The 27,640-nt window shown below is 38.6% G+C and overlaps 2 protein-coding genes across 5 annotated transcripts in view; both read right to left on the reverse strand.

Annotated features, from left to right (window-relative positions):
* Positions 1-27,640, reverse strand: part of PHYHIPL (phytanoyl-CoA 2-hydroxylase interacting protein like) — a 1,239,789-nt gene that overhangs the window by 438,328 nt on the left and 773,821 nt on the right. The gene's annotated exons all lie outside the window — the stretch shown is intronic.
* BICC1 (BicC family RNA binding protein 1) overlaps positions 278-27,640 on the reverse strand; it is a 328,071-nt gene continuing 300,708 nt past the window's right edge. For 3 of the 4 annotated variants that reach the window (XM_050803022.1, XM_050803023.1, XM_050803025.1), the window contains 6 exons: positions 25,234-25,273; positions 24,794-24,948; positions 18,004-18,160; positions 14,272-14,432; positions 11,217-11,316; positions 278-2,934 (listed from right to left, as the gene is read on the reverse strand). In XM_050803022.1, coding sequence (XP_050658979.1) covers positions 2,804-2,934; positions 11,217-11,316; positions 14,272-14,432; positions 18,004-18,160; positions 24,794-24,948; positions 25,234-25,273 — 744 coding nt within the window. In that variant the 3' untranslated portion in view covers positions 278-2,803. Of the gene's footprint in view, positions 2,935-8,380; positions 8,460-11,216; positions 11,317-14,271; positions 14,433-18,003; positions 18,161-24,793; positions 24,949-25,233; positions 25,274-27,640 lie in introns of all 4 variants that reach the window. The other variant, XM_050803024.1, reaches the window with a different exon arrangement.

A 27,640-nucleotide genomic window follows, 5' to 3' on the forward strand; every position in this document is an offset into this window, starting at 1 on the left:
ATGTTACTCTTTTGTATGTACCTATGGGTGGCCTAAGAAACAATGATTGATGACTGGTCCTGGATTCACTGACTAAAATAAAGTGCTTTGGTTGCTGGTTGAAAATGAGGAATGTCAATGCAAAATAAGAGAATACAGAATCCATATGCAATTCTACTGCAGAAACATCTTTCAACTTTGCCGAAAATGGCCAAAAAAAGAATTATTTCTTAGAAAACAAAGATAGGCATAGAGTTTATGCGTACAGATTTGCTTTTAAAAAAAGACACACTTCAGCTAGCAAGAGCAATACAAAGGGGTTATATAAATTTATTTTTCATGTAACAATTGATTCAGTTAGAAAAAATTCCCATTTTCAATGTTAATTCCATCTCTCATTTTTGGAAAAAAATCACTAAAAGGACAAAAACCCACAGAAAAATACAATCTGTATCTGTTCTATATTTACAGATAACCAGTCATTATTAAGGCGCAGATTAAAAGTTAACATTTATTCAAATCATCAAAATATTTTGTGCATCATATAACAACTCTGTATACTGTAGTGTCATATTCCCTTCATTGCATCAAGAGAAAGTGAGAGAAATAATTTCCAGTGTTTTTATTTATTTTTAGCCACCCTACTTAATCTAATTTATGTGGGACAGTTTCCCCTTTGGCATATCAAAGCACTGTTCATAAATCAACTTAATACTGCGTATCCATTCCGTCTTCCTCCTGTTGCAAATGCATGGTAGAGAGCTGGGAAAAGAGCTCCAAATGATTATTATCTGGGAAGGTCTTATTAAAAACAACATTTAGAGTACTGAGTTGTTGAACAGGACACAAATCTGGTATTGTTAACCTGTGTTAAATGTTTAGCATGATGCATTAATACAATCAAATAAGATGGATGATCATCACATGATCCACAAGACCGTTTGTACACATATGCACAGGATGAGTAAAGGGAGTGATTCAGTTCAACATCCTTAAGCAGATAAGGCTTAGTTTAATTTAAAAAGGGCAGTCCCTCAATGCCAGTTATAATTGATAATTTTATGACAGGCCTATTATCTATGCCTTCAAGGTAACAAATACCATATTTTAAAGTGAAAAATTTTCTGTGTGCAAAATGCCTCTTCAATTCTTGTTCTTACTGTAATGGTCAGACTCAGCCATGGAAAAGTGTCAGGCAAGTATTTCTCATCCCATATTTATATAAAAGTACCCAACTCTTGTATATGCTTATCTAATGCCTTCTGCTGAGAGCATGTGAGAGTGGCTTATGTCCATGTAGAAAATCTTGACTACTGGACATAAATAACTCTTTACAGTACAGGTAACTGACAACATTTCCTATGGGAAAGTTTTCTAACAAATTAATATACTTGGAAATAATATTGCTTTGAAGAAACAAAGGCACTTTAGTGATTTTCTTCATGGATTAAAAACACTTCATAAATCTATAAGATCTCTGAAAAGACCCAGGAAACAATGTTGTCTGATTTCTTGGACTTTCACAGTATAAGATTGTAATAATGACTCTAGCCACTTAAAAAGTATCTTTTGTTTTTCCTTCAGAACTTAGCTGTCTTTATGAACTGTCACCCTGGAGGCTTCAAGTAAGCCTGTTCATTCTCAACAAACATAAGTCTACTTCAAGCAGACAGATAGGGTTTTAGGAAAGTCCTGTGGCCATACGGAACATAGCTAATGTGTACATGATAAGGATTGTAATCTATTTCTCCCCATAATGGCAACAGTGCTGTCTTGTCAGATGATTATTTGTCTTTTTAAATAAAGTGACAATCTAGGGCTCCAGTTATTGAATGTTGTCCATTCTCTACCATAAATCTCTAGTAAATATCAATTTCATCAATTATGTACTGTATTGCTTATAATATCTAAAAATAAAAGTTTGATATAAATAAATGTCCTTTAGTGGCAATATACTAAAAAACAGCCCTTTGCTTCCAGACAACCATTAAAATCATTTTAGCATTACAGGCAGCAGCTAAGTATGACGACTGCAAAGGGTTAATACTGCAAAGTCCATTTGGTCTTTCTTTGCACCTATTACTGTGGAACTAGGTCCATTGCTAGGTGTTTCTAGGATGCTAACATACATGAAACAGAATTGGTCCAGAAGCAAGCAGAGTCACTTAAGTTTCCCAAAGTCACAGAATATTCTGCACAGAAACTAAGATCCAGTACCATTTCAAATAAGTTTGATGCAGTCAGAAAAATGTAACTAACTCTGATCTGTACCAACATGTAGGTGACATGAAAATGAGAGAGATGGAGACAGGAAGAATTTCCACAGGACAAGAAATTAGAACGTGTAAAGTGCTGAAAGACCGCAATAATTATTTTAAAGCAGTACCAGAAAATTCCACTTTGATTATTTTCTAAAAATCCCCAAATACCAAAACAAAACAAGCAAACAAAATAACTCCTAAGTTTTCTGGCATCCCAGATGTCAATTCATCCTTCATTTTAAGTAACAAAAAAAAAAAAAAAAAAAAAAATCAGTGCATATGTTATATAGGTAAATAAAAACAGGAAATAAAGCCCTATCCTCATATTGCAAATTCTGTCCAACTGCCATTTTTAAAAAGTAATCCACATTTGGTGTTCTGTATGACATACAAGAACATCTCTCTTTTGTTCCTTTTTGCCATAAAGTACAGGTGCGAATAAGATGCTTTGGTCCTGATACCAGACACCCAGAGTGCTGAGGACGGTGTGCTGTGAAGGCTGTTCACACATCTCCTGTGTCCACTTTACAGTTAGTCAGCGGGCATGTGCCGAGAGGGCGCTGCTACCAGCGGCCACTGACACTAGCAATGTCTGAGTGATACTGACGGGGTAGCCTTCCACTCGCTCCACCTTCCAGGAAAGAGGTGCGTGCATTTGGCGATTCAAAAAGCTTTCTTCGGTTTTTATTTAGTTCTAGAGAGAGAAAGAGAGAATTGTTAGGAGCTCAAGAGAAGTTCTATGTATACTACAGGACATAGCACTAGAGCTCAGAAAATGGTGACGTGGTAGGTTTTTTGAGGAAAGTCAAGTCTGGCAGCAAAAGGAAAACTTTAGTTGATGATCAAGGCATTTCTGAAATACTAGAAAGTATGGTATAAAAGATAGCATATCGATAGTCTAGAGAACAAAAGATAGCAAATAGTTTTTGTTGCAATTCGTAAACTCCTGCCAGCAAAGTTTCTATTATAGTCTGTAAACTATATTGGAGGATGTACCATTCTCAGAACTCTCTAACCAAATTAAGCAGTTTGACCTACTCCAAAGGTCATTTCAGAGGCAAGGAGAACAATCAAAGCTCGTGAAAGGACGTACGACCAATGGCACAGAAAATTATTACAGCCACTGAACTCATTCATGTCAAACACAGCAATCATTTAGTTATTAAAGTCAGATATGAAAAGAAGACCCCACACCTAAGCACAGGGATACTGGAGGAGCACCCTGAAGTACAGCTGACCCCTGAATAATGCAGAGGTTGAGGTGCAAACCCTCCTGCTCCCATGTAGTCAAAAATCCCTGTATAACTTTTGACTCCCTGAAAACTTTACTAATAGCCTACTGTTGACCAGCAGCCTTCCCAGTAAGTTGATGAACACATGTTCTGTATATGTATTTTATATTGCATGTTTACAATAAACTAAGCCAGAGAAAACACTAAGAGATTCATTGGGAAGAGAAAATATATTTACGTATTCATTAAGTGCAAGTGAACGATCACAAAGTCTTCATCCCTGTTGCCTTCACGGTGAGTAGGTTGAGGAGGAGGAGGAGAAGGGGTTGCTCGTGCTGTTTCAGGCACAGTAGAGGTTCAAGAGGTAGGGGTGGTGGAAGGAGAGGCAGGCATATTTGCTGTAACTTTACAAAAATACATCATAATTTCTGTCTGCCATTTTTGCTTTTTTCATTTCTTTAAAAATGTTTCTATATGGTACTAGTCGTTCTTCCACTTCCACTGTTTTATCATAGAAGAATCCATGTCATTAAAAAAATTCAGAAGCAGTCTTGAATAATCGGAACTCTTCTGCCAGACTGTCTAACGTCCGTTGCTTTCTGGCACTGCTTGCTCTGTCTTCCTCATCGTCTGGCACTGGTTCAGAAACACTCATCGCCATCAAGTCATCTCTGTTAATTCCTCTGGTGTGGTATCTATTAGCTCTTGAATTTCTCCAAGATCTGATCTTGAAATTCCTCACTCATCCTTTACCTTTATTTTATTATTATTTTTTGCCATATCCACAATTTCTTTCATGATTTTCTTGACTGGCTCTATGGTAAATCCTGTGAAGTCATGCATAACATCTGGACACAGTTTTTTTCCAGCAGGGATTCATTGTTTCGGACCTGATGGCTTCATAGCTTTTTCTGTAACAACAATGACATCTCCAATGGTGTAATCCTTCCGGCTTTTCATAATGTTTTCTCTATCCGGGTTCTCTTCTATAACCTTGACAATCCTTTCCATAAAGTACCATGTGTAACAATCCTTAAAGGTCCTTATAACCACCTGATCTAGAAACTGAATTAGAGACTTTGTGTTTGGAGACAAGTTAACTAGTTTGATGACTCTGATGTTAAACGCAGGGGGTTTCCAGTGGCCAGGGCCATTATCCAACATTAAAAGAACTTTAAAAGTCAGTCCTTTACTGGCAAGTTACTTCCTGACTTCAGGGAAAAAGTATCAATGGAACCAATTTAGAAAAAGCATTCTTGTTATCCATGCCTTCTTGTGCTACAACCAAAAGACTGGTGGCTGGTGTTTATCTTTTCCCTCCAAGGCTCAAGGGTGGGCAGCTTTATAGATAAGGGCAGTCCTGATCATAAACGTGACTGCATTCGCACAAAACAGCAGTCAGCCTATCCCTTCCTGTCTGAAATTTGGGTGTTCATTTCTCTTTCTTACTAATAAAAGTCCTTTGTGGCATTTTTATTTTTTCCAGAATAGGACACTTTCATCTGCATTAAAAACCTGTTCAGGTGTACAATCTTTCTCCTCAATTATTTTCTTAACCGTGTCTGGGAACTCCTCTGCTATCTCGTGGTTGACAAAAGCTCCTTCTTCTGTTATCTTCACATTTGTTAAGCCAAACCTCTTTCTACAATTAACATACCATCTTTTGCTGTCATTAATTTCTCTAGCTTTAGATGCTTCACCTTCCTTTTGCTTTAAGTTGTCATATAGACTTTGCTTTTTCTTGAATCATGGAGTCAATAAGTATGCTTTTTTATAACAATCATGCACCCACTCTAAAAGCTGCATTTTCAATGCAGGATAAAAAAGGTATTTTGCAAAAAGTGTAAGGCTTTTGCATCTGCTGGTGTAGCTGCAGCAACGTCTTCTCAGATTTCCTTTTGTTTTCCTTTTTTTTTTTTTTTTTTACAACAATAGTCGTTATGCTGGATTCACTTATCTTGACATGGTGGGTAAATGCAGCTACACACCTCAATCTGTGGTACATATCAAGCAATTCAACTTTTTCTCATGATGTCACGACTCTTCTTTGCTTTTGAGAGCACTAGTGGCACTTTATGTGGGTTCTATGGTGTTATTCATGGTCTATGGTACTGTACTAAACACAATGAAAAATACCCAAGAACTGTGAGAGATCACTTGTAACTGTGATATACAACTTACTGGAGAGATTAACTGCTCATGTGGAGACTAGTGCTGTACAGTGCTTTAAACAGACACTTGTAACAATTGAGCTCACCGCAGTAGCAACAGAAGGTGGCTGTGAAATTATTACAGTAGTACTGTATATAACACAGTTAATTTTATGCAGTTATGATTTAAAATGTCTTTATGTTTGTTTACATTTCTCTCTGCTGCCAATGGTGCCACATATGGTCTGTGAGGTTTTGATAAATTTTAACATGTTAGAATAGACGTGTATATTGTATGGTAGTAAATGAGAAAATAGACTAGTATCTGTATATATTTCACACATATGCATTCTTGACATATCTAACTTTTTCTTAATGTTTTTCAATATTTCCAGGCTATGCAGTTTGGAAGTTTTTTCAAGTTGTCACAAATCTCCAAAAATATTTCCAATACATCTATTGAAAAAACCCTGTGTATAAGTGAACCTGTGCAGTTCAAATCCATGTTGTTCAAGAGTCAACTGTATTAAGCCACAGCTCCCATGGCTCTGCCAACTCATGAAGCCTACACTTCTTGAGTCAGAAATAGTTTTAGAAAGAGGCATATGAGTAGGTTTCTTTGAATAAAAAATTAAATCTAGTAAAACAATCGTATCAGCTTAGAAAATTAATGCTCACAAACAACAAATACTTGAATCTAAAATTTCAGGGCAAACCTGAGTTGCCCTATTAGAATTGTAAAGAAATCAGAGTATTCTGAAAACACTGTTTAGTTTGTCTTTTGCTAACTAAAAGTTATTAACTGGAAAGGTAAACTGTTAATTGAAACAGACTACCTTGTTTTATGAGTATGCATCAACTTCCACCCCCACCTCAAAATCACTGATGTAACTCGTTCTGACAAACTCATGCAAGTACACAGAATCATCAGACTATGCAAATTAGGGTTTTGATACCAACAAATGCAAATACCCTCAAATTTATTCAGTTTAAAATACATTAGAGGGATTATGTAATTGACTTACTTCAAGCTGTCTCTCTGAGGGGCTAGTGCAGGTGGTTCACCTTGTATTTGCAAGGTACTCAGTACTTTTCAAGCCACACACACACAATCCCCTTTTGAATTCTGAAGTTACAATGTAAGATATGGCCATCTACAGTAATGCTGAAGACACAGACTCAGGTTGTAACAGACTGCATGGCGTTAAGGATGACCATATGACCAGACATGCTCCTGTGGCCAAGTTCTGGAAGATGACCAACACCCTTAACATTTTACCCCACTGCCTTCCAAAATGTAAACGCATGCCCTATATGGTCAAAACAACAGTGGAGACATCTCTCTTTTCTTCATATATAGGTCTTAGGACAGAAGGAAAATAACAATGATTCATTAGGCTTATTGTATGACAAGCACTTTACATTTATTTTGCCCTGTTCAAGTCTTCTTTAAGGGATAGATAATATTACCATTCTCCATTTTATAGGTGAGAAAACTGATTTAAAAAATAGACTAAGTCACTTGCCCACACAGGTACTAAGTGACAGAGGTGAAACCTCGCATGCCTGATGGAAAGGTCAATGCCCTGAGCACTGGCCGTCAGTGACCCACCGGACAGAGAAGACCAACCAAGGCATCAGGAATACAAATCTGAGAAATCGGTATTTCCAACTATACCAAATAACAGAGCTTTATTTGCTATTTTAACGTACTAAATTTAATTTTTAAAAGAAAAACCCAGCTTCACTCTGAAGAAGCAAGGAAGGTAACTTTACAAGCAAAAGACACATGCTGGCATGCATACAGATGGCTGTTGTTTCAAGTTCCTCCAGAAATACAGTGGCAATGACATTCCTATTAAAAGTTGAATACATGTATCTTGTTAAAACACACACACACACACACAGACACAGTACTTCAAAATTCAGAAATCAAGACAGAATTGAATATATTTAAAGGCAAACTTAATAGAAGCGTTAAGAATAAATGAATCCCCTTAAGTACACAGCCTGGAAAAGTTTTATCATCTTCAAGCTAGGGGCTATCTTCGGCCTCCATGTTTTCACGGGGGAATAATGTACAGTACGGGAGGATATTCCCATTTTACAGCAAAGAAAAAAGAAGGAATGAGGCCAAACAACATTCTCCTTTAGCACATACAACACATATAACTGAGCACATGACAACAACTGGGCCATGAAGACAAAGTTTTTCAAAATAAATATTAAAAACTTTATTCTGAAAAGACACATCAGCTAGATCTTTGAAACGGTAAAATGATCACAAGGGAATCCAATCCTAACTGATACAGTTTCTAAGACAGGATGTGTGTAAATATATATATATTTTTTTGTTTGTTTGTTTGTTTTTGGGAGACAGAGTCTCGCTCAGTCGTCCAGGCTGTAGTGCAGTGGCGCGATCTCGTCTCACTGCAAGCTGCACCTCCCAGGTTCACGCCACTCTCCTGCCTCAGCCTCCCAAGCAGCTGGGACCACATGCACCTGCCACCACGCCCGGCTTTTCTTTTTGTGTGTGTGTATTTTTAGTAGAGACAGGGTTTCACTGTGTCAGCCAGGCTGGTCTCATATTTATGTTTTTAAATGTGATGCACAGAGCTAAATCTTCCAGAGAGGTTATCAAGGTCAAGTCCTACTGAAGAGACTTTAGAATTGTTGTTGCTGTTGTTTTTTAAATGATAAGGCAAACTCCTCTAATACTTTTCAGTAAGCCTAAGGGATGGTTTGGGAAAATACCAACCTTTTTCTTTGAAATTCCAAGGTTCACACAATCCTGGCAGCTCTCAGGATCTTGTTGCGGATCTGAACAGAGTCACAAACTAAAAGAATAGGTCGGGAAATGTTAGATCTACCTGAGGCCGTAGTGGGAAGCCTGTCGACAGGATGCTAAGCGTCCTTTCACTGAGTCCCTGTACATTTAACCAATCATGACCATATTCTGAGAGAAATCTGTCAATTTTCCAAAAAAAAAAGTGGATTTGGGGAAAAAGAGATCAAATTTATACTTTGATCCATCTCCATTAGAGATAAATTTCATCTACTGCTATAACATTAAATGTATTTTGGCCTGAGATTAAAAAGAAAACAAAACCTTATACTGAAAGAATCACTCAGATTATAAGTTTAAAATCTACAAAATTAAAAAGGAATTTTAAGCAAACTCTGGATCTAACCAATCTGGAACCATAAGACAAATGTGAGTCCAGACTGCCCAGCTATACTGCATCTACAGGGAGACAGAACGTTCTGGGACTAGAAATGGATGTCTTTGTTATCAGATAAGCTGAATTGGAGAAAGAAGCTTTGCTTTTTGATGAAGAATTTTCTCAATAAAAATGTATTGCTTTCAGAGAAAATAATTTACCAGGTTCAAACAAATGCACTGAACAAAGAAAGACAAAATTATTCTTAAAATAATCAAGTCCTTTATGCTGTGCAGAGCAGCCATAAAGCATTTTAGTCGGTCTCAAACTCCCTTTAAAAGCAAGAGGACCTGGTGAACCCCACTGAGAGAGGAAGTCTGCAAAAGTACTATATAACCTCAATAGAATGACAAAGAAGATAATGATTAGAAAAAATATTATTTTTTTTAAAATAGAGAACTTGAAACCTTTCTGATTCCCATCTTACCTCCCCCAAAAGATACTGATATATTCCAGAGTAAAGATATTGATGATCTATCTACAACCCGTGAATGTATTTACAGCTATCTTCTTGTTGCTAAAAGCATTACAGAATTCGGAATTTGGTTGGGACACCAAAAAATGAACTTAGTTTTCACTATATCCTCACTGCCATTCCATGAACCTCTAGTGCAAGACTATGGAGCTCTGGACTATGCCCTTCACTGATATAAAATTGCTGACCTGCAGGCATATTTCAACAGTATAGGTATGGTGAATGCACAAGCTAATCACATTTCAAATATAAATTTCATTTGCAAATTAATGAAAGAATATGAAAACTGTTAAAGTTAGCTTGAGTCTAGGGATAGCCCCCTGAGGCTGAGCTTTACAGAAAACAAATTTAAAAGGTTACTCTATTATCATAGATGGTAAAAAGAACAAGTAATAAAACTACCATTTTGTCCATTTTCACTAAGCCTGATGATATCACATGAAAGGATAGATCTCAGAAATGTAAGGTGACCTTTGTACAATCACAAATTCCAATCTACCTTCATGGTTAATAAACCAAAACCAAAGGTTTGGAAACTCACTCAAAGACTCATGACTTAGCATAGGTAAAGCCCAGATCTCCTATTTGAATCCAGTGTTCTTTCCACTATACCAAGAAGATCTTATGAGCAGGAATTATTGTCTTCCCTGTTGAGTTCCGTTAATAGAGCCTCTTGGATACATACAGTATATCCGAGAAGAAAGTTTAGAAGTTCTGGTAAAACTGATGAGTGTAGAACCCTATCCACAGAAGAACCTAATACGCTGCCACCAGGAAGCTCAATGGCTGGATCCACTCCTATTTCAAGGCTGCTTTGCCTATATCTGCTTCAGATAAAGATTTCCTATGGGAAGATGGGTGGGGCATTCAAAATGCTGCTAAAATAAAATGGAAAACCACTGAGGTTTTAAATTTTATCTGCTGATCTGATTAGTGAATGCTGTCTGGAATGGACTTTCATCAGTTGGATGCAACTGCTGGCTTCACTGAGGCATAGCCTGCAAATTCAGTGTTGTGAAAAAGCATTCATTTTTCCACAGCACATGACACTTGGCTTCTGCCCCTGGTGTGTCTGTCTGTCTGAGACTGGGATACATAAAAATTTGACATTCAAGAACTTTATTGGCAAGTCTTCAAAAACTAATCCCATTCCCTCCTTCGAATATCTGCATATTTCTCTGAACACTTTTTTGAGGTTCATTACTATGTATTTGCCAACTCCTGACTCATCATCTGGCTGCATTCCTTTCAAATGAGTGGCACCCAATAAATATGTATAGAGCATTTTTTAATTGTATATGCAATAGATGTACAAAGAAAGTGGCCTAGGGAGACAGACATTATTTTCCTTCATTCTGTGACTATCTTCAGGATACTATGTCCTCTGACTCATAAATTCTATTAAAACAGTGGGAAAACTAAGAAGAATTAAGACAAGTAACACTGCCAGATTCCACGCTATTGCAATCAGCATTCTTCTCTTCTCAGTGCAATGATCTCAGTCGGTGTGCAAGGACACACACATTTGAAACATAACTGCCAATCAAGAATAATTATTCACTAATGTAATGATTACTGTTTAACACAACTGCAAAGAGGAGAATTAAACTCCCCCCCCGACTTCTCATGATCTGCATAGGGTGATTTTGGTTAGATATTTCTGAAGAGATCTATGTTCAGATATGACCCCTGTTAAGGCAGGTTTTCAGGCAATGCCTTGATGAAAAAGTAAGACAGTCTCAGGATTTGCCACACTGTTGACAGAAAAACCCTCTGAAACCACAACCAAGGTGTTAGTTTAGTAAGCCAGCAGTTAATGGGTAGAAACAACCCAACGGCTGAGACCACTGGCAGATGTTATTCAGATTTTAACATATAAGTTGAATATTTATATTCACCTGAAATTGCAAGCAGCATTTTCCTCCTGGCACCAAACGTAGTTATTCCCAGCTCCTTCAGATCCTGATCTGTGAGAGTGAGGAATGTCTGAAGATCGATCTGTGGGTAGAAAGGTCAATCTATAACCAATATATTAATTACTTATTTTCTTTCCCACCGTAGGATCAACTTGTTATCACACTTATTTATTAATTATGCTCTGCCTACTTCCAGAAAAGAAAGGTGGTAGCACAAACCTAAGAAACAAGAATTTAGAAAGGTGGTGAAATGGAAGTGATGATTCTAGCAGAAGACTTAGCTCTGAGCATCCTGGCAACTACAGCAAAAAAGGAAACACAAAGATTATACCATTTTTGTGAACTGATAAAAGGAAGAGCATTATCTGTTCAGGAAAGAAAAATATTTCTTAGGTTGGGATTTTGAATTGGTTTAGTGTATCTTTACCATTTAAAGAAGAAACTAAATAATAAAACAGATGGCATCTTCCTTTGTGTTCTACACAGGATTCAAAGAATTCCCAGACACAATCAGATCTATAGTTCATTTGGCTCAACCCAGCAAACTATCACTGAAACAGACACAAAAGAAGTATTTGAAGGAACTATAAACCTGTACTCTCTGGCATCAGGAACAAACTATGAAGGGAAACTGCCCAAGGATTCACCATCCTTCCTTTAAAGATAGTGTGGAAGGGCCAGGCGCGGTGGCTCAAGCCTGTAATCCCAACACTTTGGGAGGCCGAGGCAGGCGGATCACGAGGTTAGGAGAGGGAGACCATCCTGGTGAACATGATGAAACCCTGTCTCTACTAAAAATACAAAAAAATTAGCCAGGTGTGGTGGTGGGTGCCTGTAGTCCCAGCTTCTAGGGAGGCTGAGGCAGAAGAATGGCGTGAACCCGGGAGGTGGAGCTTGCAGTGAGTGGAGATCGCACCACTGTACTCCAGCCTGGGCGACAGAGCGAGACTCCATCTCAAAAAAAAAAAAAAAAAAAAAAAGAGATAGTGTGGTAGTGTGGAAGAAGAGAAAGACAATGGATTCTGGGGCCAAAGAGACTTGGGTCCAGATCCTGACTCTGCCATTACTAGCCGTGGGCACAGAGGGCTGACAATACTGTATCCTGCAGAACTGTTGTAAGCATTCACTATAACTATAGATATAAAACACTGGGCTTACCAAAGAACATAACTGGCAGTTATGGTTAGTAACAATGCATGTTGATATATCATCTGTGAAAGTTGCTAAATGAATCTTCAACATGCTTAAAATAAATTAAATCTCTTGAAGTTACTTATGGGGGATTCTTGTTAAGTCACATCTGAGTATTAGAAAATATCCTACATTGAAAAGAAGCAGATTACCAAATTTCAACACGCCATAAACAGGTAAAACTTGTCATTAAACGATATTGAGGATAATTTATATTGTCCTGTTTTGATTTGGAAGATAAATCCAGATCTTAAAACACCTTAGGCCATCATTTATCACAGTTCTAAAGATGTTTTCAGAAATTCCATAATAGAGATTTTTCAGCTCAAGTGTTCCCCAACTTTCTCTTAAAGGACCAGACTGTAAATATTTTAGGCTTTGTGGGCCATAATGTACTGTTACAGTTACTTATTTTGCTGTTACAGCTGGAAGGAAGCCATGGACAATATGTAAACAAATGAATGTGGTTGTGTTTCAATAAAACTTTATTTACAAAATCAGGCAGTGGGCCTGCAGACCACGGTTTGCTGATCCCTGCTGTAGTTAATAAAATATTAAATTAAGTTCCTTTGCCTTTATACTTTCATGTTTTTTTCCTGCTTGGAGTAATTGGAATAAGAAATGCCTACAATTTCTATGCTTATTCAAATAGGAAACACAGATGAAAACCAACCCAGAAAATCACTGAATTAACATTCAATCTCTTGCTTTTTGACCTTCTGTGCCTGGACACATTAAAATACTTCTGCTTCCAGCTACCCTCATCTAGCCAGCAAGACAAAATAGATATATTATTTAATGCATTGATTATGAAAGGCTTATTCAGCTTAGAAAATTCTTGGTTAAATGAACGCTAACTCAGATGTAGGGGAAACAGAAAAAAAAAATCAATACCCTAAAATTTAATACACACGACAATTGCTCTTTCAGTGTAAAAAACAAAAATGTTCAGCATTTAAACTTAATAATTTATTGGACCATGGCAAGCACATTGAATTTATGATACAAAGTGCCTAGTAAAAACCATAGATTCTTTATTAACTGACACATGCCTAGAAATTACTAAATCAGATGTTCTCTAACATAAAATTAAGCCAACTAGCATCACACATGGACCATGTCTTGATTTGAAAAAGACACAAATGTATAGAACCATTTTAATTTTCTGACACTTTGAGTTAGCTGTGCCCCAGTAGTATGAGAGCACTGTTAGGAAGAATCATGCCTGGGGCCTCTTTTCTTTATGCCAGAACATAATAGGATATGGCTAATCAGTTTGATCAAAATCCATGGTCGTGATTGTTCAGTAGACATCTCAGTTCTGTCTCAGTTCAGGTAAAACCCAAACAGTAAGTTAATGAATAAATGAACATGTTGAAAAAAACATATATTCTGTGAGAACAGACCTCAGTATGACCAGGATGAGTCAAAAACAGCCAGAGATATTTCAGATGCTGTTATTTACTTGTAAGTGCCACAAATAAAGATAACAACAGATTCAAAATGAAATCATGTTAAATACAGACTTGTTGCTGACCTTAAGGGAGCTGTGACTACAAAAATTCCTATGAATCTATACATCAATTGGGTTTTATTGCTAAAACTGTTAGACAGCTATTGTACATTTTTCTGCAAGTATGATTTTCTCTATTTCTGCTATCCTGTGTTTACTAGGTGCACTAAATAAGAAATGAGATGACATTTTTCTTAGTAACAAGAACAAGCTATGAGACTTGAATAAATGCTCAGTGAAAGCATACTCATAGGTCAATAAGTGATTTCATTCCAGAAGTCATCATACACACAATCAAAACAAAGATACTTGGGAAAATAAATAATGACTGACCTCTTGTTGCTGGAAGACATCTGTGTATTTGCCCAGGCCCAGTTTGCTGAAGAGCTCAGGGAGGTCAGAGCCTTTGAAAGAGCTATTTAGGTTACAGCCATTGCTTCCTGTCAGCGAGGAAATGCAGTCCATGTAATTGCTACTGCTGAGATAGTGTTCCGCTGAAAGGCAAAGGAGAGACAGGCTTGAAGTGTAAATGCCCAGAGAGAACATGGTTTAATTAAAAGTTTTAATCACCTAAATATTTCAACTTTCATTGTTCAGCTGAATAGAGCAGTAGCTGTAGAAATACAGCAATCCTTTACTGAAATATTGGCTTTTCATTAAGGAAGTGCTGGTTATTGCTTTCAGGGAGGCTCTCGCCATTTAAAAGGTTACACTTGGGAGGCAGAAATTCAGCAACAGTGCCTCTGTAGTTAATAATCATTCATCATATTCTCCCTGAGTAGTCAGAAGCATTTGTTGTTTATAATTGATTTGATGTGAATTAAATGAGGAGCTGGAAAAAAGTTCCCTGGGACAAAATAAAGGTACAGAAAGTTATTGCAAGTCCAGGTTCTGTTGGATGGCAGGGTGGCTCTCTGTATCTACACCTGTGCTTTCCTTTGGTCAAAGGAATTGTATGATATTGCAACACATAAATGCTGCTCCCTAGAAAAATATAATTGGGTAGCAAGGTCACAAAACAGCATACTTCCAAAATTAAGAGTAATGTATGAAGTGATAGGAATGATGCTGGGGTTCCTGGATTTAATTTAGGACAAAAATAAATCTGTCTCTGGGCAAAACTTTTAAGACAGCAATGCTGAACTTTGCCTTGGTTCTGCAACTGACTTGGTGGGCAAAGGTTTCAACAAACTGTCTGTGGCTCTCAGACCCAGTGACAAGCAAGTGCCGGTGATGGACTACTGAACCAAGCCAAGTAAGTCACACACGCACGTGCGCACGCGCGCACACACACACACACACACAGCCTTGGAAATTTTAGCAGAGTACAGGCATTCTACCTCACAGACCAATAATGAGCTCTTGCCTGTGTGGGAAATCTGTCTTCTTACACCAAGGATGTGGCTTCAGGAGAGGACCCCAAAGAGGTGAGGGAGGACGACACTGACCAAAGCCAATCAGATCTGTCTAGTCTACTCTGGAGATCCATGCATCTGCCAAGTCTAGGAATCTTGTTCTGCATGGCTTTGGGTGTCATTGATCACTTTCTCCAGTTGTTTTCATCTCCCAGTTGAGATGTCCTTCATGATTCTTAAGCGGAAGGCATTTCCTGATAAGGTTTCTTTTTCTCTTAAAGATAGCTGTTTATCTCTTGGAGTGAATGTGTAGAGAAAGGACCCAAAACCAAACCTCAAGATACTGAGTCCTGGGACACTCCACCATTTAAAGGTGAAGCAGAGGCCCCAAAGTCATAAAAACAGTTTGAGGAGGAGTGACTATAGAGGTACTGGGTCAAAGGTGACAAAAAGCCACAAAGTGGACTGCGATAAGGAAATTGGGGTAAGTGACCACAGGATGTGGGACGTGACAACATGAAAGTGGCTAAAAGGCTGCCCATATAATTTATGGTCCAAATGATACATTTACTTTTTTTTTTTTTTTTGAGAGTAAAAGAGTTACTGAGAATTATGCTGCAGCAAATGGTATAAATAGGGACGCCCAGGGAAAACAGAAGCATTGGTGATCTTGACAAGGGTGTTAAGAGAAATTATCTAAAACTGTGCTGTTCAATACAGTAGCCATTGGCCACACATGGCTACTGAGCACCTGCAATAGGTAGTGGGAATGAAAATGCTCTGTCAGTACACAATACACTGCAGATTTTAAAGATTTTCTACAACCTAAGGAAGAATATAAGCTATTTCAAATAATTTTTATATTGATTACATATTTAAAAGGAATCTTACATATGTTGGGTTAAATAAAATATATAATTAAAATGTTTAAAAACAAATGTTTGAAAATAAAATGTTCATAGTGATAAAGGTTCAAAATAGCCTATAACTTACTTTTACTTAATTTTTTTTTTTTTTTTTTTGGTCTTAACAACTTGTAGTTTCTAGAGTCTCTCCTAAACTCCCTATACCCTAAAAAAGGTGACAAAACCCAAGTAACTGTGCTTCATTAATCTTTCCTTTTTATTAATGTATCCTCCATCTTAATCCTGAACTTCAATTCAACTGAGTAGTACAGTCAATTTAATTATCCAATGTTAAATGAAGGGAAAGGAGATAAAGATAGAAAAAGAGAAGCACCAAATGAACATATCTTGGGCTAGAGACTGGACATCATTTACACCCCTCCATCTGTGCCTGGCACCAGCCTGACTCTCAGCTCGATCATACTGTCAGTGGTGGGGTATCCAGCCAGTAACTAATGGGGAGTCTCCAGGCTACTATTGACAGTGCATTTAGGAATGAAATAGTTGACCGTGCTTTCTTACTTAGACTAGGCCAACAACCTGATTACTCCTTTCAAATCTGAGACTCCTGACAACACAGTTGACATGACTGATAGTAACGTTAACAACTGACTGTTACTGAGTGTCTACCATGCTCATCTAGATTGCCTTGCTTCAAAGTGTCTTCAAATATTCTGCATGTTTCAGGATTCCAAATGTGTGAAAAACCCTGAAAAAAGGCACTGGGGCATATCTTGTGATGACAATATCAGCTTTCATCTGTTTATATAGCCCAGAATTATGGTGCTGTTGTAGATAAAACAACGGGCTCATGCTGAGTCTCAGCCAGATTTGCTAAAAGTCAGAACCCCCATGCTGTAAGTTAATTTTTTTCCTGTTTATGCTAATTCAGCAACATCTTGTCTATTTACAAAATCAAACCTTGCTGTTCATCTTTAGTAGCCACCTGCTGGACAGTCTTTCTTCAGTGGTCTAAGATGCTAATTCAATCACATTTTTCTCAACCATTTTTTTTTTTTTTTGAGACAGGGTCTTGCTCTGTCACCCAGGCTGTAGTGCAGTGGCTCAATTACAGCTCACTGCAGCCTCAAACTCCTGGGCTCAAGTGATCCTTCCACCTCAGTCTCCCACATAGCTAACACTACAGGTGTATGCATACCACCGCACCCAGCTTTTTTTTTTTTCAATAGAGATGAAATCTCACTGTGTTGCCCAGACTGTTCTCAAACCCCTGGGCTCAAGCTATCATCTCACCTTCGCCTCCCAAAGTGCTGGGATTACAGGCAAGAGCTGCCATGCCTGGCCTCAACCACTTTCTTATGTCCTTGTCTTTCTGTCACCACCTGGATGCATGTGTGTACATTACCCATTGATGCATTCATTTCATAAACTTTTACTGAGCACCTACCTACTAGGTGTCAGTCCACTAGGCATTTGGGAAGAAATATTCAACAAGGCAGAGCATAACAGAATACCTGACATGTGGACACTTCATAAATGTTTATAAAATGAACAAATACAGTCTCTGGTTTGTGGAGCACAAATTTCACAGGGAGATACACATAGGTAGATAAGTAATTACCCTTAGGTACAGCAAGTGCTAGAGTGAAAGCATGCACAAAATGGAGTGAGGGGAGAGAACCTCTCCTGCTTCACTGGGAGAAATGAGGATGGCTTCACAGAGGAGATGCCATGTGAATTACACCAAGCACTTGAAGTCAGAGAGGCCACAGTGATACTCCGACCCAAATAAACACATTCTAATCTGGGGATACCTAAAAGTGTACATAAAACACAAAGCTCACTTGATTTGTTTTGTTTACGCTTAGGGCTGCCAATAGAAGCTGCAAATTCACTATGACTTCCAGGTCCGATTCCATTTCGGTCTCTCCAGTTATCAGATTCACTTCCACTTCCCAAGTGCTCGCGACTGTTGGACCGTGAAAGGGACATCGATGAGCCCTGTAAACAGACAAAGCCAGATAAGGAAATGTTTAATCAGGTGGGTTTCTCAGGGTGGGAGGAGGAAAGAATCCACATGACACCACTGCCGTTTACTTCTCTTGCCAACCACTGCACTCGTGAGTGTTGACTCTCAGGAACGAAGGCTGTGAAACCTGCCTACAGCCTTTGCCCTGCAGCACCGAGGACACTTGGTAATTTACACAGTGAAGTCTTTTTCCTCCATTATGGGGAGTAGATTCTGAGGGAGAGTCCTGAGAGACCCCAGTATAAAGGATCCCTTCTATAAAATTTGGAAGAGTGGATGCTGAGACTCCTTCCAATTTTGGAGACCACAAAGCAAATCTTCCACCTGGTAGAGCAAAGGTTCTCTGCCTTGTATCACACAAGTAAGAGAAATGGTGATGTGGCAAAGCTGGCTTCTCAAAATGCTAATAGAGCCCGAGGTTGGAAGGGGACCTGTCCTTTCCCCTGCGTTACCCTCCCCTAAACAAACAAGGATACAATCTCTCTAACAAATTAGATACCTGGAATAATTTATCTTTTTAAATTCTCCACAATAAAAACAAAAATAATTTAAAATTTGCACTGAACTTGCATTTATTCATCCTTTTATTTATTTTATCACTATATTATAGACACCCTACTTGGTATTACCTAGAGTATTAAAGTCAAGATTCTCTGATTTTCAAAGTATTATGTTCATTAGGTAATTCCAAGAGAATCCTTTACTGTTCACTCAATAAACCTACTTAATTCAATCTTGCAATGGCAAAAAGACAGCTCACTACGCCCTCCTTTAAAAATTTCTTTCTTTAGGGCATCCTGACACCCCAGGCCCCAGGTTTTCCACCTACCTCCCTGTGTGTCCTTTGGAGGATCTTCCTATTTCACATTCTAAAATGTCAGATTACCCTGTACCTGGTCCTAGGATCTCTTCCCTTCCCTCTGTCTACTTTCTTGTTAAGTAATCTTAAGTCTTTTCAAAAAGTAATGACAATAGTGACTCCTAAATTTCTAACTCCAGATTTGACTTCTCTGTTGAAATTTAGAATCATAGGCCAGGTGCGGTGGCTCACACACCTGTAATCCCGCACTGTGGGAGGCCAAGGTGGGTGAATCACCTGAGGTCAGGAGTTCAAGACCAGCCTGGCCAACATGGTGAAACCCCATCTCTACTAAAAATACAAAAATTAGCTAGGTGTGGTGGTGCATGCCTGTAATCCCAGCTACTCAGGAGGCTGAGGCAGGAGAATTGCTTGAACCCAGGAAGCGGAGGTTGCAAGAGCCGAGATCGTGCTACTGCACTTCAGCCTGGGCAACAGAGTAAGACTCTGTCTCAAAAAAAAAAAAAAAAAAAAAAAGAAAGAAATTTAGAATCATAGAGGTGCCAGTCTGACACTGCCACTTTCCTGCCTGACAGGCATCTTAAATTCAGTGTGCTCGAAACCAAGTTGTTGTTACCCATCCCCATCAGCTACCCTCAAACTTATTCTTTCAGAATTCCTATATCCCAACTAGTGACTCTACTACTTACCCAGCTGCTCCAGCCAAAAGTCATCCTTGGTTCCTCCTTTCCTCAACACAGTCAATCCCTCAGCAAGTTTATCAGTGTCATCTCTAAACATAGCCCAAGTCTGCCCACTTCTATACACCTCCACAATGTCCCAACTGCCCCCTTAAGGGCCATTTTAATTCTACTCTTGCTGCTTATCCCCCTATAATCCATTTTCCATAAAGCAACAAGACTGATTTCTTAAAATGCAAATGAAAACAAATATGCCTCTGTGTAAAGTTCCGTGACGTATTTCTACTGCGCCTTACCATAAACTGACAGGCTCCATGATCCAGCCTCTGCCTCTCTCCAATCTCTTCTCTGATGCTGATGTTCCCCCACCCTACCCACCTCAGCTTCAGGAACTCACTGGCTGGTTCCAACTCTGGGAGATCGTGCCAGCTGTTCTCTTGGCCTACTACTCTTTCCCCAGATCTTCATGGCCTTTTCTTGGCATCTAGGTTTTAGCTTGAATGCCATTTGCTCATAAGGTCTGCTTTATGATTACCCAATCCTAAGCGGTTCTGTTTCGTACGTAACAGAGACTCTTGTAACCTACTGCCTTCTAGTTTGTGTTTCCTTCTACCCACAAGAAAGCTCCATCTGCGAAAGTAAGAACCTTGTATTCAAGCACAGTATTACTAGTGTATAAAATTGTGTCTGTAACACATTAGGTGCTTAGTATTTGTGGAATTATTGAATTAATCTCAAAGACTCTTTTTCCTACAACTATGGGATACCTTTGCTAACTTCTGGGAATGGGTATAGGGAAATGAAGCTTTCTGAGACCCAAAACTGGCATTTCCAATGAAAGTAGCTTTATTATTTGTACATCTTTGATAAAATATCTTTAATATTTCTGCTCCTAGATTTGTAAGATTTAAAATAATCGGACAACCTCGTTACTATCAGTGCTAGAGAAGTTGAAAACCATCTTTGATTCTCAATGCAGGTTTTTATTTGCTCCAAGAATATGTGACCATTACTCATGCTTTTAAGAGAAGGGTGGCAAAAAGGTAAAGAAAATCCCAAACCTCTTTGTAGCTGTATTGATGTGACACAGTTACTGCAGGTCAAAGCAGCCTTTTGTTTGACTTTTGGTATCCCAATATAATCTAAGGGGACAGGGTCATATTTTAGAATCTTGGAGAAAACAAACAAAGCTTGAAAGTGCCTGCTTCTCATCTAAGGGATCTCTTTGAAATAGATTAATTTCTCAAAGCTGCCCTAAAACTGAAAAAAAAATGTTCAAGCTGAGCTTCTCAATAATATTGAATACAGAGTTTGAAGTATGAGATTCTTGCCTCAAGCGAAGTTGCTACAGCAGGAAACATTTGGTCCGTGGCACACCGAGTGAGCAGCCCTCACCCATCAGGACCTATTGGTCAAACACGCTTGCTCTTTTTATAGATTGGCATTCTCCTTGTTCATTTGGCTTTATTTTTCTTTCAAAAAAGGAAAAAGTAAGAAAAAGGAAGGTGTTTTTAGCTACTCTCCAACTTAAAAATATTAGTGCCATAAGCATAGATGTGGTCTCTATTTTAATAAAAATCTCCCTCTCTACTTTTCCCCAGGCCCTTCCCCTCTTCCTAATCTATAGAGGCAATACTCGCTGGATGCTCTATTTCTGATCCTTCTGAGCCATGGAAGAATAAAGGAAAAGACACACACAGCCACTGCTGCAGAAAATCAGACCATGCTATGTGAGGGGCCCTTTCTTACATTTCAAAGAATTTGGGATACATGAGGAAAAGCTCAAGTCTAACTTATATACCAGGGAGAATCTAGAACACCATTCAGAAAAAAGAAAAAAAAAACCTGATCATATATTTCCATTAGTAGCACTTAAAGAGGCAGTGAAGAAAAGCATATTACATGGTCAATGTCCATGCTGTAATCCAGCAGGTCTCACCCACTCTCCCTCCCAAATTTCAATGTGAACACCAGCCAGGATGATGGGGCAGGCTAGCCCAAGATAGCCAAAGCAAGAAAAGCCATAGGAAGAAGTTCAACCATAGTGTCAGAGGCCCTGCACATTTCTGCCCAGAGAAAGTGATCTGTGATCTACCTGTCCTTGGGCAAGTGCTGGAGCAGAAGAGCTTTTTGGGCTCCTCTGCCTATTGCTGCCCTTATCCCTATAGGGTTACATCCCTTTACAGCAGTGTTTCCTGTGGGACACGCGCATCACAATTATACTAGATTCTTGCTGAAAACGCAAATAGATACCTGCTTCTCACTCCCTACCTTTTGAGTGAGATCCTAGCAGAAGAGTCTGGATTATTATGCTCTCTGAGTGATTCTTATGTTCATAAAACTACGGCAACATGGCTCTAGATCACCACCCTTTGCTATGGACTCTCTTGGGTTAAATCATTAGGAAGAGGAGTATAAGTAACCTTAAGTAAGACACTTAGCCATTCTGGGCCCCTTTCCTTACTAGGAGTTTGTGGGGATTGAATAAAATTGTAGATGAACTAAATGAATGTGATTTAAGATAATTACTACTATTATCTTAAATTCTTATGTGTTCATATAATACCCTAAGATATTCCTTTGAATATAAAAAAACATAACTAAGTTGAGTGTGCAGAAATACTTCCACCAATGAGCATTCATAAACATAATTTCATCTTTCAGCAAGCCCTTGGTTTTCTTCAGGATAAAGTAAGTCCTCCACTGGAAATAGTAATAGCCACTCAGTATCAGTAAGAACTGGCCAGGCGTGGTAGCTCACTCCTGTAATTCCAGCACTTTGGGAGGCCGAGGCAGGTGGACTGCTTGAGCCCAGGAGTTTGAGACCAGCCTTGGCAACATGGTGAAACCTAGACTCCACCAAAAATACAAAGATTAGCCAGTCTCATAACCTGGTCTTAAAATGAATAAGTAAATAGATTAAAATTTAAAAATGAAAAAATTTTTAAAAATTTAAAAGAACCTCATACATGTAATCCTAGCACTATGGAAGGCCGAGGTGGGCAGATCACTTGAGGTCAGGAGTTTGAGACTAGCCTGGCCAACATGATGAAACCCTGTGTATACTAAAAAAGAAAAAAAAAAAAAATACAAAACTTAGCTGGGCGTTGTGGTGCGTGCCTGTAATCCCATCTACTTGAACCCAGGAGGCACAGGTTGCAGTGAGGCGAGAACGTGCCACTGCACTCCAGCCTGTGTGACAGAGTGAGACTCATAATAATAATAATAAAGTAAAATTTTTCAAATATCACTAGGCCGTGCGCAGTGGCTCACGCCTGTAATCCTAGCACTTTGGGAGGTTGAGGTGGGCGGATCACCTAAGGTCAGGAGTTCAAGATCAGCCTGGCCAACATGGTGAAACTCTATCTCTACTCAAATACAAAAATTAGCCAGGCATGATGGTGGGTGCCTGTAATCCCAGCTACTCGGGAAGCTGAGATGGGAGAATTGCCTGAACCTGGGAGATGGTGATTGCTGTAAGCCGAGATCGTGCCACTGCACTCCAGCTTAGGGTGGCTGAGCGAGACTCCATGTCAAAAATAATAATAATAATAATATCACTAAGAACTGACAACACACCATGCTAAGCACTGGATGTCTTGTCCAATGCCCTTCTCAGCAGAACCTGAATGAGACACGGTTCAGATGAGTGAAGTCACTCGCCAAAGCCATACATCTGGTGAGTGGTGGTTATCAGAACCCTGCACTTGACCACTCCATTACTGAAACGAACATCATTTTCAACTTGTCCTACTGTTGGTCTTAGAAAGCAGAACTGAATGAGCATTTCTAAGGTAAATACTTCATCTATGAAACTATCAGAACACAGTCAACCTAGCACACTTTACTCTTGTCAAAAGCAAGGACGGGCTGAAAGGAACAGCCATACCGTGCATCAGGTGAAACTCTAAGAATGAGCACAGCAGTTTTATGGTCCCTGCTAACAAAAGGAGATGTTTATTTTCTCTCTGTGTTATAATGGAAGAAAGAAGAGTGTACCTCCTAGAGCCTCAACATTTTTCATAATGGTTCCTACATTCTGCTGCTGAAGGTAACTTCAATCTTTAAAATACAGGCTGCCAGGCTACTACTATAACTCTGACAATGACATTCACAGGAGACTCTTTCTTTTAGTATTTCAATAGTATTTTCTTTTTTACTTACTCAAAAGAGACAAAGAAAAAAAAGCAGCATGTTTGCTTTTGTGTTTCATCAAGAGCCTAATTTATTACAAAGAAAATGGGTGGAGAAAAGGTCAGTCTACAAACGCTAGTTATTAGACTAACAATTACGAAACCCTTAACCAATATTTGTTTTTTTGGCCTACAGTGCTCTCTCTGGTTGAACACTGTGACTCTTGGATTAATCATTTTCATCCATGTTTGGGTTTGTACAGTCTCCCAGCATCGTGCACATGTGCACGCTCTCTCGAGCCCCACCCCTACTCCCAAAGACTTAGAGCCAAAATCTGATACTTTGAAATGGAAAAGGCCTGCTTGGTGAATCACGTGTAGCCTGGCTGTGGAGTATGGAACTCTCCATCCCTTCCATATGGTAGGAATGCCAGCTTCCCAGTCTCACCCCGAGCAGGGCAGCCAACATCTGGGAAACATAAAAATTCTGGAGCACTTGTTTGAGATACTTCTTGCTGTGTTCTTGGCACATCTGAGCACACTGAATTTTTAACTCATATCTGAAAACCTATTTTTGTTGAATATTTGCCTTTTTCCCCTATGGTGACCTTGCTAGTGAAACCCTTGGATAAAAGGACTCTTTATACATTTTTATGGAATGTTACATCTGCCTTTTGCTTAATCTCAGCCCTATGCTTATCATTTATGACACATCCCACACTCAACAAAAACACACATCTAAATTTAAATCTCTTTAAGAGCTGATCAACAATTTTGAGAAAATACAGATAAAAGATCATAATACACAAGAGTGTATCAGTTTTATAACAGTATCTTTACAGGAATAGAAATAAAAACAAGTCACCACTAATCATTTTCCTTTAGGTACATAAAGAATGAGTGTGGGGAAGGACTGTCCTGTTTTGATGAGAGAACAGACAGGAAGATTGAGTAGGACATGACTCTACAAACCTCATAAGTGGTTGTCATTGTGGGCTTATAGGACACATGATTGGCCCTTCTCAACTCCTTGATAGTTTCAGCTGGCATGGATTTAGAAAAACCCAGACCACTCCAGGTATTTGTGGGCGTTCTGACCTCCGTCACCACTGGTTTCTTTAACATAGCTTTGGAAACAAAATAAAACCAATGCTTGGTATGTTTAGTGCATTTCTTAAATAAAATACTGATGATAAGTGTCATTTCTTTGATATTTGTGAAGAAATTATCACTGAATGTTATTTCTCAACACACCATTCAACAAAATGTATTCAGCAGAATTTATGCAACTTGAACCCAAATATTCTAGGTTTCTTTTTATGAGTTTTCAAGTTCTCAATTCACCATGAGTAATCAAAAAACATTCATGAGTGTACTAAAAAACAGTCAAGTGTTATTAGTGCATCATATACCTTTGGTGGCTAATAGCTTCTTCTGTTCATAGTCAAATGCCTGAAAATGAAACAGAAAATGCCTTTATTGACAGTCTCTCCAAATGTCATGCCATGGTTAGAGAACAAAGGTTTTGACTATGTTCCAAGAATCTGCCTGAGGCATACACCAAGCTTTGCACAATAATGTCACAGAAATCCAAGGTAAGTCTGTAAGTTTAAACATGCTTCCAACACTAATTAACGAGTAATAATAAATTACCACTTCTGACTTTAAGAGTTAGAATTTTTCCTTAAAAAAAGAAAAAAAAATCGAATTTACCATAAATACCTAGCAGTCCAGAGCCAATGTCTGCTAGAGTATACTACTACTACTACTAATAATAATGCAAGTTTTGAAAGAATACATTTCCAAAATGCTGTTCTGTATCTATTGGCCCCCTTAGGGTCTCACAAATCCCCTCTTCATTTAGGTAAGCATGGCCTGAAATGGTATGATGTCAGGATACCTTAAGAAATTATTTAACCTAACTGGCATAGTCTTTGCTTTTGAAGTGAGATAAACGGCAGATGTCTAACTTTAATTTATAATGACATTAAGCAATGCCATAAAATTAAACCTAGTTACCGTTTATTGCACAGGGCTAGGATAGCACCATTGATTCATTCCATTAAAACTGAATGAATAACTATGATGTAGTCAAGTCTATGTGAGGACCAAGATAGATCATTTTGAAGAAAGTAGTGCAGATACAGCTACATTTCAAATCTTTTCTGAGAGTTATCAACTCTCCAATTTAGGAACTAGCTAAGACTTGATGTAAGCATGTCTCAAAGGCCTAACAGAAGGACCAAGGACCAACTGGCAAGAGCTCTTTAACCAGAAAGACCATATCATCATATATAAGGTACCTATATAATCTATGTCTGAAACAGGACATTTCTGAAGGTGAAATGTGCCGTGAATAACAATTAGGCCAGGATAATAAAAGTAAACAGGGGCTGTCCCAGACAAACAAGGACATGTGATAACTAAAAACATAGCCATGTATCAGGAAAGCCAGATTTTTAGATAATATTTTTGATGAAGTTTTTACATCCTAAGACTAAAATGGTATTGGGAGTTAAAATCAAGTTTTAATTATTAATGCCTAAAGGCAAGGTATACAGAGAATCTAAATTTACTCGTTCAACAAATATTCATTGAGGGCCTACTGGTTAACGAGACTATGCTCAGCTTTGTGGAAGAATACAACAACGAATCAAAACAGCTTCGAGGACTTGCAGTTTTGTTTTGTTTGTTCAGATAGAGTCTTGCTCTGTTGCCCAGGCTGGCGTGCAGTGGTGCAATCTCAGGTCACTGCAACCTCCACCTCTCGGGTTCAAGCTATTCTTCTATCTTGGCCTCCCAAGTAGCTAGGACTACAGGCACCCACCACCATGCCTGGCTAATTTTTGTATTTTTAGTAGTGACAGGGTTTTGCCATGTTGGCCAGGATGGTTGATGGTCTCGAACTTCCAAACTCAGGTATCTGCCCACTTTGGCTTCCCAAAATTCTGGTATTACAGGTGTGAGCCACCGTGCCTGGCTGATTAGAGTCTTAGGAGGGTTGGGAAAGAGAAATAACTATAAAATAAATTAGAAACTGAGATAAGTATAAAAAGAGAGCTGGGGATATAGCACTCCAAGAGCAATCAGGAGATAGAGATCATTTTCAGCCAAGGAAATCAGGGAAATTTTTAATCTTTCTCTCTCTCAATGCTCAGTGAATATTGTCATTGATTTCTTAGTGATTTTAAGAGTTAACTGTTCACTAACGACATAAATACATCTAATTAGGCTAAAACTCAAACATTAAGAACATGCTCATCCATCCTAAAAGAAAGAAACAAGAAACTGGTTCACTGCAGGTATAAATTTGATGGAAAAGGTGACAAGAACCACAAGACAAAAACCATTAAAAGATTATAAAGGGGATTTGATATTTCTTAAATAAATTGTAATTCATATTAACTGAAAATACATCCACCAGAGAAAATGTAGTAAATGTCTTTTTTATTTATTTTTAATTTTTGAGACAGGGTCTTGCTCTTGTCTCCCAGGTTAGAGTGCAGAGGTGTAATCTTGGCTCACAGCAAACTGCCTCCCAGGCTCAGGTGATCCTCCCACCTCAGCCTCCAAGTAGCTGGGTCTACAGGTGCATGCTACCATGCCCGGCTCATTTTTTAGAATTATTCTGTAGTGATAGGGTTTCGCCATGCTGTCCAGGCTGGTCTCAAACTCCAGGACTCAAGCAATCCACCTGCCTCGGCCTCCAAAAGTGCTGAGATTATAGGCGTGAGCCACCGTGCCCAGCCTTAAATGTCTTTTTTAAACACTGACACATTATAAAGGCCATGGCTTTTATTTTTTAAAAAAATCATAGAA

Source organism: Macaca thibetana, chromosome 9 (genome assembly GCF_024542745.1).
Source record: "Macaca thibetana thibetana isolate TM-01 chromosome 9, ASM2454274v1, whole genome shotgun sequence".
NCBI classification, from domain to species: Eukaryota; Metazoa; Chordata; class Mammalia; order Primates; family Cercopithecidae; genus Macaca; species Macaca thibetana.